Source organism: Augochlora pura, chromosome 7, assembly GCF_028453695.1.
Source record: "Augochlora pura isolate Apur16 chromosome 7, APUR_v2.2.1, whole genome shotgun sequence".
Lineage (NCBI taxonomy): Eukaryota > Metazoa > Arthropoda > Insecta > Hymenoptera > Halictidae > Augochlora > Augochlora pura.
In genome coordinates this window covers 964,878-979,381 of record NC_135778.1, presented here as the reverse complement: position 1 = coordinate 979,381, position 14,504 = coordinate 964,878, and the positions used below count along the sequence as shown (strand labels likewise).

General features: G+C 40.3%; 1 protein-coding gene across 2 annotated transcripts; it reads right to left on the bottom strand.

Moving 5' to 3' along the window:
* Window positions 1-423: 423 nt before the first annotated feature.
* Window positions 424-13,776, bottom strand: LOC144473495 (peptide transporter family 1). Of its 2 annotated transcripts, XM_078187401.1 has the most exons (9): window positions 13,605-13,776; window positions 11,696-11,736; window positions 4,274-4,352; window positions 3,721-3,946; window positions 3,322-3,596; window positions 2,542-2,624; window positions 2,053-2,463; window positions 1,743-1,962; window positions 424-1,625 (listed from the first exon to the last, which is right to left on the bottom strand). In XM_078187401.1, exons 1-9 carry the CDS (start codon window positions 13,645-13,647, stop codon window positions 988-990), a joined length of 2,016 nt encoding a protein of 671 aa, XP_078043527.1. In that variant the 5' UTR covers window positions 13,648-13,776; the 3' UTR covers window positions 424-987. The 2 variants fall into 2 exon arrangements, with proteins under 2 accessions (XP_078043527.1, XP_078043528.1); XM_078187402.1 differs by lacking the exons at window positions 11,696-11,736; window positions 13,605-13,776 and adding an exon at window positions 7,893-8,178.
* Between the last annotated feature and the right edge of the window lie 728 nt (window positions 13,777-14,504).

Here is a 14,504-nt window from a genome sequence, read left to right as displayed (position 1 = left end):
AAGTTTTTAAAAAAAACGATAAAAACTTAGCGAGACTGCTTTTTCTCTCTTAGATTCGGTTCTGTACAAGTTCCTTTCAAGGAGTGGTCTAGAAGGTGTTCGAAGTTGTCGCGAACACATAGTTCCATGGAATCACGTAGCAGTTCACAGATCCAATAATTAAACGGTTCATTTCTCGTCGTGTTCATAGGAACCGTTAACAGCGCCGTATCCCTCCGTCATGTGGATTTCGTCTTTAGGCCTTTCCTCCTCAGGTACCGTGATATATTTATAGTACATCGCCATTATCGCGAATATAATCATGTCAACGACCATAAGCCCGGCGAATAGAAGGAACTCATACAACTGTGGATGAAAAGTTCTCGTTAAGTTTGACACGTGCATAGAATGTGTACACACATCGTGCGTTGTTTCTAAAAATACGTAAAATATCGCAAGGATAACGTTTCATGGTACGACGGGACTGAAGCGATGCTACAAAAAAATGTTGTTCTCATGTCATTGTTTTTAGAGATATCGTAGTTACTTTGACTTTTTTAAAATGGCAAACACTCTTTTTAAGCACCTACAATGATAGTTCCTTTCATTAGGAATTCAGTGACGATAATTATATATATATATAATTATTTTCCGGAGTTAGAATAATTTTGATACACCCTGCACTTATATGTATATCCTACAGTAAATGATGTCTCTTATGATATATGATGGATACCGAAAAATCCCTCAAACATTCGAGCATTCTAAAAATATTCATTTAGACTCCTTAATTGCCAAGTTTCAGCCGAAGTGACGATAAAGAAGAAAATTAAAGTATAATCCAGCGATCTGATAATACCTCCGGGCGTGCTCGAATCTCGTTTAAAAACATCTCACTGTTCACAACATAATAACAAAATACGTCATCGTAATCTGACATGATCACAAAGTAAGAAATATTCGCGCCGTTTCTATAGCGGAAGCAGAAGAATTTATGGAAGTGAGATTTCAACTTGCTAAGAAAAGAAGAGATCTTGGAAATACTGTACTTGCCTGTCTGTCGAAAACCTTTGCCTCGGCGATGATGAGAACGATGAGATTACCGAAGGCAACCGTCAGTTGCCAGTAGGCCTGCAAAATGGACTTCATGCTGGACGGTGCTTGAGTGAAAGCGAACTCCAATCCCGTTACAGAGAACATCACCTCCCCCATAGTGAGGATAACGTATTGCGGTATCATCCACAACATGTGCAAGGTGTTCGGTTCGGTGATTTGGATGACGTTGACACTGGAACTTTTAGGAAACGCGTTGCCGACGATGGTGTAAACACCGCCAAGTTTCAATGACACGGCCTCGGCCACCTTCTTCTTGTTCACACGAATCTCGTACGTGCCCGCGTCCAATTCTATTTGATTCTTTAGAGTCGGATCTTCCACCGTTGGGTCCTTGATAGTGGTGTTATAGACAAGAACGTCGTTGCTGAAGACTTCGAACCAGACAACTTCGTCGGGTTTGTTCTTCGATAACAGGACACGTATCAACGGGTTGCCCGAGTTCGATTTTTCCACCGAATCCTTGTATTCCGCCAAACCGCTCTGCATGAACGCCCAGGACGTCGCTGTCGCCTCGTCGACATCGAGTACGCCTTCGAGCAGAAAACGTTACATTAAGTTATCGATCGATTCCGCTTAAAACATAGACCAATAACACACCCCAATAACATATTTAAGCATAATGTTAATAAGCATTTGGCGACACCTACTTGATACGGTAGTGTTCAAGTTTGGTATATCACATCCTTTAAATTCTGCTTTGAACTTCATGTGTCTTGTACCATGCACTAGGAAGTTTTTGTCCTCCCACATCTCTAGCGCTGGGAGGTGGAATCTATAATTATCCAATTCGACGGTCACGTTACAATCTAGAGTGTTGAAGAATCGCACTTGAGCAGCTCCTTGCGTCGGCAGCACCGCGTACGTCGGCTAGACAGAACGTGCGGCAAGATAAACGTAAAGATACAAGGACGTATTTTTGAAAAACTATCTATCGCTATGATTCATTCGGCTGCCCACCTCGAGTTTATATTCGACAACAGCCGATACGACGAAGGCTAACGCGGCCAGTAAACCTCCGATCGTCAGCTTCTTAAGCGGCGACCGCATTCCGATCTTCGCCATAAACGGATACAAAAACGATTCGAAGAGGGGGATGAAGGCGAGGACCAGCAGGGGGTTGATCACCTGCATCTGGTCCGGCTGCAGCAACCAGCCGCCGATGTCGCCGTTCATTCGCGCCGCTTGGAGCGTCCACCTCGAGCCCTGCTGGTCGTACAATGCCCAGAAGATCGGTATGGGGATGAACAGCTTCAGCACCTGCAGGGTATCCTTGATGTCGTTGATCATGGTCCTGTCGTACCGGTCGTCGGCGTAGTCCAACCAATGGTCCCGCTTCTTCTTCGACGTCATCTTGCCGTAAGTGGCGTGCTGAAATGTTGAAATCCGCGTTGCATCACAATTGTTTCGAACAAACCGATTTGCTCGTTGCTAAACAGTGAAACTCACGGAAATGCATTTTGTGACCTGCACAATAACGTTGCCCTTCGGTTTCTTTACCTTGTACAGCGGTCTACCGGCCACGAATATCACTGGAACAGTAAACGTTTCGCTGATCTGTCTTGCCTGAAAAGTCAGTCGTTAATCCCTTGCACTATTACATCTTTCGGAGCTACGTTGAATTGCGACCGATTTCGTCCTTAACCCTTTCGCTACGGGCGGGTTCTCCGCCGCGGTACTTCTGCTGAACGGAGCGCCGCGACATCACTGCACGCTACGCAACGCCGAGACTGATTGCCGAGGTACATCGATTGCTAAGCAGTTTGTTTATTCAGTTGTTAGCAGTAAATGATGCAAAAAAACATTACCAGTGTATGCCCAGAGTCAGAAACTTGCGTAAAACGGTTGGACGCAATAGATCATTGGCATCTGGCGGAGAGCCACTAAAGTGGCCCGTAGTACCTCAGTGCCATCTTGCGGAGAGCCACTATAGTGGCCCGTAGTACCTCAGTGACATCTTATGAAAGGCCACTATAGTGGCCCGTAGTAGCGAAAGGGTTAATTACTTCCACGATGCCATGAGATGATTCCAATGTCCCGATCGTTCTCGTTCACTTTCATTCTCAAATTTCGACGACAGGGGATTCAAATTTTCTTTCGATTCAATAGAACCGATCGGCAGCCATGTTTATCGAGTCGTGTACGGAAACGTTCGTCGCGGGTCCGATTCGTTGTTACAGTGCAAGGGATTAAATGTACAGCTTGTGATCGGGACCTGTGAAGACTCACCTATGGAGAAGACCATGAGGACAGCAGGCACCAGGAACGCCAGAGAGTAGCAGGAGTTCTCGCCGAAGCATTTGACGCCTTTCCGTAGCTCGGGCGTGAGGAAGCTCGAGATCAGGGAGCCGAAGTTGATGGAGAAGTAGAATATCGAGAAGAACGTGGACAGGTAGTGTTCCTGCTGTGGCAGGACGAACTGGTCGCCGCCGAACGCCGACACGCAGGGCTTTATGCCGCCGGTACCGATGGCTATAAGAACCAATCCAAGCATCGAGAATTGGCTGGAAAGTTGAACGATCAATCCAAAGAGCACGAATTCGCGTGAAACTTAACAATTACTTTTGGCGTCCCTGTTGGAATTGCTCGAAATATTAGACCGCGCAGAGACCAGCAGGAGTCGCGTACCTTGCTGGAAGCCCGACCGGAGGAGCCGCGCTCAAGGCCAAGAGAATCTGTCCTGCCGCGTAGATGATACTTAGGTAGAAGATCGTGCGAAACTTGCCCAGCCACGAATCGGACAATATCGCTCCGAGCAGGGGGAAGAAATACGCCAGCATCGTGAAAGCATGGTAGATTACAGTTGCGGTGCTCTGATCGTACATCAGGTGCATCAGGTACATCGTCAGCACGGCTGTACACGTGCAAGTTTTACCGATTAATCGTGTAAAATAGTATATTGTGTATAATAGGATAACATGTAGGAGTTTTTTCCATTATTTTTCGCCGTTCCAACTAATTGTAATTTTTTCGCGAACAATTTTAACGCGTTGTCTAACAAATTAGTTTTTCTACCGTCTCAAAAAGAAATCGAGTCGTTTTGCCCGACTTTAAAAGAAAAAATTATTCCATTATTCATCCTCCTTCGAAACGCATAAAACCACCCATTAATCGCACATATTATTACTCCATGTTCGTGTTTTTAAAGTCTATGAAATTGCTCATTTAATTTCCGACATACTTCGCATTCCGTAGAAACTGAATCTCTCGCAGAACTCATTGGTGATGATAAAGAACACGGACTTCGGATATTTCAGCTTCTGCAAAATATAAAAAAAACAATAATCGATTAGATTAAGCCTGGCAATTCTATGATTAATGAACAAACAGCGAGACGCAACGATGGCATTGACCCCGATTTAACACTGTCGTAGATGCCTGCGTTTTAAAGAAACCGCTTTTCCCCGCGTAGAGACCGCGAAGGTCGAACCAATACAGCAAACGTTATTTAACACGTCGCTGTTCTTCTTTTATCCATCAGAAGTATCATCGACAAAATAATGCGCCCTGTTGGGCGAGTTTGTTCGAGCCTGAACCAACTTGTACGCGATTACGATCAATATACCATGTGCAATAAATATAAATTCGATTTGCAGCTTTTAGTTAACATGTCTCTTTACTCGTCGTTGTTATAATTGAAGCCGATAAGATAACGTCACTTCAAATCAACCGGGACATTGAGTTTGCCACCGTCGGATGACCTAATTTGGTTTCAGCCAGGAATTTCCTTAGTGGATTGCTAATTTTACGGTGTACACGTGAACACGGGGATATTGTGAAATGAAATCGTAGCTATCGATTTAACGAACCGTTTAACAGATTTCAGACTCGGCAGAAGATATAAATTGGATTTCAGATATTGCTTAGACGTGGGGGCGGTTGGGGGGGATCCGAGTAATCTGAAATTTTCGCTGCTTTCTTGATAATCTTTGTTATCAGATACCAGCCAACGGTATTTACAAACTCGTTGGATGACCCGACTGTCTCACTGTCCACAACACAGTCGGTTGTTTTCAACACAATTACCTTCACCCAGGAGTTATGTATCCGCGTCACTCACCCCGACACGATACGCGAATTATATTGCATCCGCGTCCCTTCTCTTCTTCTTAATCCGTACCAATACGTACCGTACAGGGTATACCAGGTTTTAATGTTCAAACTTTGTCGGTGTATATTTTATGGTACAAAGTGAAAGAAAACTGTTCTGTAAACAAAAGTCGTATAGAGCTTTATTAACCCTTTCGTTTATTAACCTATATATATATATATAGGTTAATAAGCGATTTCTGTTTTTTTGTTTTGTTATAACTTCTTAATAAAGCTCCATATGGTCTATGTTTAGATAACACTTTTTTTTTTACATAACCTTTGACATAACATTTTTTTCCAGTTCCTTTTACTTGATTATGAAAACCATGGATTACCAAAGAAATATTGTTATATAATTGATATATAAATTGTTATATAATTGATGTGATGTGACGTGATGTTGATCGCGGTATACAAAAATTTTATTTTGAATTTGGAACATGTGCCACGACGTTGTCGCGGTGATCCAATCGTTGCTAGATCGAATAGCCCATGGAGCTTAGTCGATGCGTTCCCAATCACGTCGCCCGTCAAATGCGTGTCCTTTAGAAGCTATCTTTCATGCATTATTCAAAACCTACCGTTTCAAACGAACGTGTCGCAAACGTGTCCGCTCTTTTTGGAGCGAACAAGCAAAATGCGACACGAAGGAAAGCTTGAAGCCGCCGACGTTTCAAGTACATACACACGGTGATAGATCTTCTGGTATCGAAATTATGCTATTCAGATGTAGATAGCTGTACAGTCGAAAAGATAGATTAGAATGAAAACATTTTCAGTCCGACGGAAATGTTTCAGGAAGTAAGTACTGATAATAGGTTTTAATCGATCCATGATTGTCACATGCGCGCCAACCCTTACGTTACGATACATTACTGTCTCAACGCTCTAATGATTTATATCGCCGGTACTTGTATATCGTTCAAGTGGCAAGAAACAGTCGCAAAAGGTCTGCAGAATATTACAGAATTTTTATTGTTTCTCGCAATAGACATGTTTAAGCGCAGTGACTTAGAGTCACAAGGCCTTACGATAAAACTATAATTTTTGCACAATCTATGCAAAAAGAAACCGTGAAACAGATCTCATCGGTTCTATGAAAAAATTTCAGGATAAACAATGGAGCTTGTGAAAAATTTGTGAAATTTATAGAATTGCATAATTTGTTCATGTAGCGCACAAATATATTTACAATGCGCAATCGTAAGTAGTCGCGTGCTCAGCTGATTGGAACCACGCCCAGGAAACGTGTCTTCCGATCGACAACTGGTTATGTTTCTACTATGCAAAGTATATTTTGAATTTCTCTCTATAGGCTGTTTAATAAAAAAAATTTTTATTCTGCGATAAAGCACACGCGACTCTTTACAGTCGTTCTCTTCTTGTTAATGTATTCCAAAGATTTTGTGACAGAGATAAAAAGCGAAAGTAGCCTGATATACTAAAATAGAATGACAAGTGTTTAATATGTTAACGAGCGCACGACTATGAACAACTTTTCCCCTGTGTAGAATCAGCGAAAAAAACCATAGTTTCCGAGATATTCGCGAAAAGCTACTGCCGCTGCAACATTGAGTCCGATTGCGATTGTAAGCACTTATTTACACTTCCTTGCAACGACTATTAACGACGTATACACGCAACGAGAGCAAACTTGGAATAGTTACCGTCTATTGCATACATTCTCGAAAACGGAATCTTAAATGAAAAAATATTATTCTTTTCTCCGACTTCTTCTTTACAGCAATTTATTTTCCAATTTTGTGGTAATTGAAATTAATGTTGGTCGGATTAGTTTATTTTTGAACTCTGTCGATTCTCACGTTTGATAATTTACCACTGAATACGCAAACTCTATTCGGTAGCAGCAGTTGTCTCGCGAATATCTTGGAAACTAAGATTTTCAGTTAACCGTGTCTATGAAAAAAAGTTGCTCAGAATCATACTAAAAATGTATTAAAAAATTATACTGTGTCAGTGTATTATGTATATGTTGGGGGAACGCGCGACGGCCTGAGCCGAGTCGCTCGTCTTTGCCGATCTGCCTTTGCCTAGCCGCGCCTTGTGGCACCTGCGAACGCGTGCCTAGGCCACTCTTTCTGGTGATCCGGACCGGGCACCGCAAACCACGAACCCAACATTATATACGTTCAGCGAAAGCGATGTAATTGGCAAGGAACGGATACGTTCCACGAACAAAACTGACTTAAAGTAGACATGAAAAGTCGTCACGTAACGCATAATGCCTTTCACATTCTGGTAGCAAAAGGTTCGAACGCGAGCAGAACACGTAGAATAGACGTTGCATTCTTATAAAACCATCGAGCAATTATCAGCTTCGAAATACTGCATATTGTCATGTGCACATTGCCGAACGATTCCGTGAATCACCAGGTTACGCTTCATGCAAATGCTGCAAGAGCTTGCCGAGTCTGGTCTCACTGTCATCATCATCCTCATCATCGTTGTCATCGTCATCTCATCATCATGCGGTAATTCCCAAAACCATCAATTCCCAGATTGTTTTCCCACTCCTGTGATCGTTTAAGTACCCGTGAAAGACTAATGGATTATCATCGAACGGTACGGTGTTATATACTTAATCAGAAAATAATCAAAACTCCCATCGATTATCGCCAGATTAAATCTAAAAATCGTGAAGAGATAATCGAATATAGAGTCGAGGAAAATTCCGTCGGAATCCCTACCTCGTTTATGTTTCTATGTTCTTCGGCCATTGTGAAGCTTTTTTTTCGAAACACACAGTTCGCGATCAACGATCGTTTTTACGGGAAAGCTCGATCTCGGAAACGGGGTCGCGTTAATCTGGACTCCTTAAATCATCCTTCGGCTGTGTTTTGAAAACAATTGTTGGACACTCGTTGCGACGCATGCGTCGCGAATATCGGCTAAGATCGGTCGCGATACTGAACGGAAACTCGTCGACGTACACACTTGCTCGGTTAACAAAGTCACACTGTTGACTTCGTCGACGTGCACCTACGGATATCTAAGTTCGGTGTGCGGTAGAGGGATATACAGGTCGTTCATAAACGCCGAGACTCGGTTACGTTGTGTTACACGTGAAAACTGTGTGTTCGGATGTTAATCTGATTGACAGAAAAGTCGAGTTAAAATTCTTTTTATATGATATTGTTTTGTTGACTTTTAAGGTAAACAATATTTAATTCATTAACTTGGGATAGAAGATTTCAGATTCTTTATTTTGTAATGATGCTCCAACATGCTCTGATCATTGCTAGATATGGTTAGTCAGACGGTATTTATAATAAAAGATAATCTTCTTATTTTCAACAATAAACACAATTCAACCCTTTCAGTGCTTAACTGTTCTAGCGTTGATGTCGTATTTAGACTTAAGTCGATTTAGTGTATACTATTTCTATTATTTCTTTACTTCTTTAATAATAATATTTTATATATTCTTAAGACTAATAATATTTTATTCTCGTTGTTCGTTTAGTTCACATTATGGAAAAGCCATGGATGAATCAAATAGAATAATGTACAATGTTAAAACGAAATTCAGAATATACAGATATAAAATGGAACATATCCTTGGCTGTGTGACGTAGAATTTTTGCCGTAAGAGGTCGGAACATGATTTAGGTAACGCTCTGTATAAATCTCTATACATATATAGCTTGAGTTCCTGCTGCGTGAAAGTACCGATCTTGTGTCGCGCGTCTCAACTACATACTCTCTGTGTATCAGGGCCACAATGAACGTTGGTCTCTCGTGCGCGTTACTACTCTACTTGCTATCATATCCGTAGAGTTTTACAGGAACGTGTGTTAAGCAATTCTAAATTAACAAATACTTCTTTTACTTCTATACAGCGAACAGAATCGGTCGGAACTTTGAAAGCGGCCAAGGAAATCTGAGGAAGTGAACGCTTCACAGGTTAATACGGATACACGAATCAAAATCGAATAACAAGGATCCTGAAAAAATACAATTTTCTAGGCATTCGTAATCGTCACGCGAACGACCGCCACGCGCTCGCTATCTAATCTTGTCGTCGACTGCAATTATATTTAATTTGCTACGTTCGTTCACTTATAAACGTTTATTTACAAACATTCATTTATAAACGCTCATTTATAAACGCTCATTTGTAAACGCTCACTTATAAACGTTCATTTATAAACGTTTATTCATAAACGTTTATTTACAAACATTAATTTACAAGCATATTCTTTGAAAATAAGCTAACTCATTCAGCGTATTGTCAGAATTTGTTATCTCTATATCATTTCTGAATGCGCGCGCAGAAGTCGGATCTGTTTTAGTGGACGAAAGAAAATAGAAAAATCAGAAAGTGAAACACAGGTGGCGTTAGCGAAACAACAATGAGCATAAATTGATGCGAGGAACGTTCAAGTCTCCGTAGCGTATAAAGTCGCTCTTGACCGTCATAGCGTCGCGTCAGTTGCAATTTTCTCTATCGCTAAAACGTGCACGCTTCCAAATACCCTTGAGTCGACTTCCTCTAAACAGCTATTGGGAGTGAATGGCAATTCGTGGAAACAGCAATGAAATGTGACCAAACAATGCGCGGCGACGCTACTATCTTTGTCGAGTTTCAATTAACTGATACTCGCCTCGGTTTAGCAAATATTGCACGCATTTCGCGAGCAGATACATATGGTGCTGGATTACAATAGCTGCAAGAGAAGAAAAATGCGTTCGCAATTACCGAGATACGCGTGCTTCGATGAAAAGAAAGATAATCGATGATTTTTAATATCATCACATCGAGAGGCTTAACGCCGAACCATATCTACGATAAATGATGATATATTATTTCCTTTCGATAAAAAAATGCTGGCGAATTCTGCCAAGATTCCTGCACGCGCGTCGACTGAGAATTGTTAGATTTCTTGAGAGATTTCGGTTTTTATAAGTAATATTTAAGGAGCTTATTTTTATCTTAACCCTTTGCACTCGAGTGGTGACTGTGAGGCACCATAAAATTGTTCTATCGCGTTGAAAAATAATCTCTATAATAATAAAGTTTGCCTTTATAACATTTTTAAGGTTATGTTACGTTATTGGGAATTATAAAGAACAATTACATACGTATAAAATGCACTCTTTTTATATGAAATGGAAATGCTATAAGTCAGAGAAATTACTTCAGATTTCCAGTTGAAATGGCTTCGAGTGCAAAGGGTTAAATGAACTGACATCCTGTCGCAATCCGAATAGGCTAAAATGTCTTATAGAATAGAGACTCGAACGGTGTAACTAAAGTTTTTTTTTTGCCAAATGGGTTTCACGGTGTCGAGCGAAACGATGGAATAATTTTAGTGTCAAGAAGAAAAGTGAAATCTGTTCCCGTTCAAGGCACTTTGGAACTGGACCACAAAGCAACGGTATGCGCTACAATGCCAAGCAAGTATTACATTAGCTGGAAAATCTTTAATGCGATGATCCTATCATTTAGGATAATCATTAATCATTGATGAATGTTATACTCGTGCTAAGAAATGTTAAACTTGGTAAATTCTTGGATTTAATTTCATTCGATAATCCAGTAGCCTCTGCGCTATACTCGTGGAACAATCTGTACAACTTTTCCTTTCGAGAAACCCCGCGTGGTAATAAAACGGACGACCCAGAAAACTTTATAACAAGATGCATAACATTGCAAAACCCGTGTAAGTACTTGAACGAGGCGTCGACCTGCTGCAAACGATTGTCAATAAATAAAGGCGAAGGTAAACCTCACGCTCGATTATATAAACTTCAACTATCTTCGTGCACGCGTCAATTTTGCAGTCGGCGGACAGCGACCGGTTTGCGCATAAATTATTCGTCGTATTGATTCTGCCCGATGAACGAAATACTTTGCCGGTCGTTTAACGTCATTCTTCTCTCGGTTTTCTTGAAAGTCATTCTACGCGTTTTACGATTAATATCATTTAAAAAATGCGTGGATTTACTGTAAATATCTATCTAACGCTGATACCGTTACTAAGCAACAATTCCGTGTGGTATTATTCGAACGACGTTTGTGCTAATCTTTTCGTGATAAAATTGGCAAATAACTAATCTCGGAGCGAAAGGAAAATCGTGTGTAAAGTGCTAAAGCTATTTCCCGACGAGCTTACGGTATTTGCTTTTTAAGAGCAATTCAACCGAAACTTGTAAATTATGTGGCTAAATGACGACTGAAATACTATTCCATCTTTGTGATATATTTTACGGACGCGACAAAAATAATTACTGAATTTTTATAAAAGATTTTTACAACACATCGTTACGTTCCCCCGATTTCGGGAACACGAAATACATACATGGCTACGCGAGCACGTCGATTGTGCAACGAAGCCGTCCACTCCAAAATTGTAATCTCTTTTTGTTGTAAAGGAGAATTTGATACCGATCATGATTCGAGTATCGCTTATCGCCGCGTCGTAACAATACCAAATTGTCTCGCCGACTCAAGATCTCAGTCCTGTTATTATTAAAGATTTCTATTTACCTTTCCATCCCTCTCCGCTTCGTTTTCATTGGCCGGATGATCTGAAAGCACAAAAAGAGCAGAGTAATTTCTTATCTTGAGCTCGTCGTTACATATATTACAATAGTCCTTTACTAATTTATTTCGTTGCTAAATTTATATTATCTTTATTACGTAAGAGAATGAGCATACACAAAAGCATTTGAATCTATCTATTATGCCTTGTTGAGTTTATCATTTCAAAGAAATTGATCTCTCTTACATTATTGCGGAATTTTATCACTAACATTTAATTGTCCAAAGATTCTTACGTCAATGTTATAATTGATATATTTCACAGCTACCTAAAGCGTTTCAAAATTCAATTAGCCGATAAATAAATAACTTTGTGATCGGGGTCAATCGCTCGACCCCGAGAAACTGATGTTAACTAACGGTATTTCAACGATTCTTTTCCATTTATTTTTTCTTCTTTTTTTTTTTATTTAAATGATCCCATCGCATCGATTACAGAAATGACGCAGAATCTAGGAAAGTTGCCTGCCCCGTTGATTCGCACGTGAGCAATGCGAGTTGTGCGACGCTATAATCGCGGCATTATTTACGGATCGCATTCTTCGAGGCAACTACGATAACTGCGATGCCGCAGATACCATTCGAACGAGTAAAAAAAAAGCTAACCAGAATACTTTACAAGTGTTTGCCGATTCGCGTCACGTACGAAAGGGACCGTGCTCCAAAATAGCCACCATAGCACCGTCTGCATCGAGGTGAAGATTTTTATCGATTCTTTTTTATCGATTCGACACTTTAGCTATCGGTGTATAATTAAGAGCACCCACGATGACTGTGCTTTATCGAAGAATTGCTTGGAAATAATCTGCTTTTGCGAAGATAATATCAAAATAAATTCGTAGTTTTCGTTAATAAATTTTACACCTCCGATTCGCTTTTTTTTTTATTTACAGATAAGCGTTATTCATTTAGTCGCGACAAAAAAGCCATTGAAACTTATGTACATTGACCCAACTTTAATTGGGTTTGAAAGTGTGAACATCGTGAAATTATTTGTTATTTATATCATTGAAAATTACGGCCACGCTGGCCGTTCATTAATATTTAGAAAGCGACATGGCAATTTGTTACTTTCGAATTAGGCGACGGGTCCAATTAGATGGTTATTGGGATGAAGTGACAGTCGTTTGGCTTCTGCCCTTTGCCAAATAATGGCTTAAGAACGATGAGCCGGCGCGTAAATAGTTCAATAAAAATACAGGAATCATCGACAACGATGCTCGTGGCATTATACTCGAGATAGCCTCTCACAAAAAAAAGAACAAGATTTTGTATAAAAATATCACCTTAACACGCAATTGTCTCATGGGGCGATAAGAAAATTTATACCCAAAGGCGTGACGTCTAATCCATATACTTTTGTATATCGCCAGTTTGCTGAACTAACCGATTATAAATAACTTTTATCGGTGTCATTCACTGCGAAGCGACCGGAGCTCGATTCAAATTCAAGATATATAGAATTTCGCGGTGTTAATCTTGAATGATTACTTCTGAAATTATGACAGGTGCTTACCGTATACCATTCGCTGTGATTGATTAAAATTCACGAACCCGTTTCGAACGTACTCAATACTGAAATAAACTAGTTTCCACTTGAAATCTTAATCTACAACGATTGGAAAGATTGTATGCATTTCTAATGTATAAATATAGATAGAATAATGAATTTCGTCTAGTTTAGAATTTGTTTCCGATGGATACCGAAGTGTTCTCTAATTCCAATCACCGTTCGTAATCGCATCGCAGATAGGTATAATCGAGAGGAACCAGTAATTACCAGTTTTTCCTCGATTAATCGGTAATTCAAAGGAAAACAATGGAGAGTGTTGTCTCGAAGGACTGAAGAAGATACCTTGTATATCCTGAGCCGGACTCCCAGTCTTCCCTGCATTCATGGTGCTCGCGAATGTTAACACTACCTATCCCTGCAAAGTTAAGAGGAGTACTGATCCCATTTCCAATTCGGTTATCATCTTATGTCTATCGACCGCTTATCAATCGACGCAGAAAGCCAACAATTAATTCTGGAGAGATATATCCCGAAGATTTGATAGAAATCGACTTGATTCAGATAGATCACCGTTTGCGACGCAGCTCGTTGAAGTTCTAGGGGCGAAGACCAAACGATTATTATCAGATATAGTGATCGACGTCGACAGCGACGGGTCGCGAACGCGACATCGTCATAGTTACACTATGATCGTTGCACGCAGAACCGCGTAAGTTGGATGACTTTTGTCTCGTAATTGGTGTCAATGAAGATCATACACCCTCTTATCGGAAAAGATAGAGAATCCGATAACGCGTCATTCGTTTATACAAAACATCTGGTAACTGTATCGGTAAGCAAAAGGGATCATTATTAATCGAAGTCATCATCGAAAATCTCTTTCTTTAAATAGAGTTTTACTCTAGGAACCTGGCCAATAACATGCGCGCTCTCTTTCTAGTTTTATGCATTATGTTTCCATTATACTGATTAAGTGGTTGCGGTTTGTATAGAAATGTTATGTAGATTCTCCTAAATGGAATGATATCTTCCAATTGACATTATGAACATGCAAATATGTTTAAATATATAAGTCGGTGAAATATAGATTGTCGATGATATAGATGTAATTATTCGTCAATTCGATGTGATTGTAGACTTTAAAAAGTCACAAAACATGCATTAATTACTGATTTCGACGTTAAGGAATATTTAATCTCTATACTTCCGGTGGGGTCTGGTTTCGACCGGGGTCCGGCGGTG

What these genes read in the sequence shown, in the direction of transcription:
- LOC144473495 (XM_078187401.1), bottom strand. Translation starts at nt 13,647, where the DNA reads ATGAATGCAGGGAAGACTGGGAGTCCGGCTCAGGATATACAAG. An exon ending in TCCGGCTCAGGATATACAAG is followed by an intron (nt 11,737 to 13,604) that starts GTATCTTCTTCA and finishes TTGTGCTTTCAG; the next exon opens with ATCATCCGGCCAATGAAAAC. An exon ending in AGGTCACAAAATGCATTTCC is followed by an intron (nt 2,464 to 2,541) that starts GTGAGTTTCACT and finishes TCAACATTTCAG; the next exon opens with CACGCCACTTACGGCAAGAT.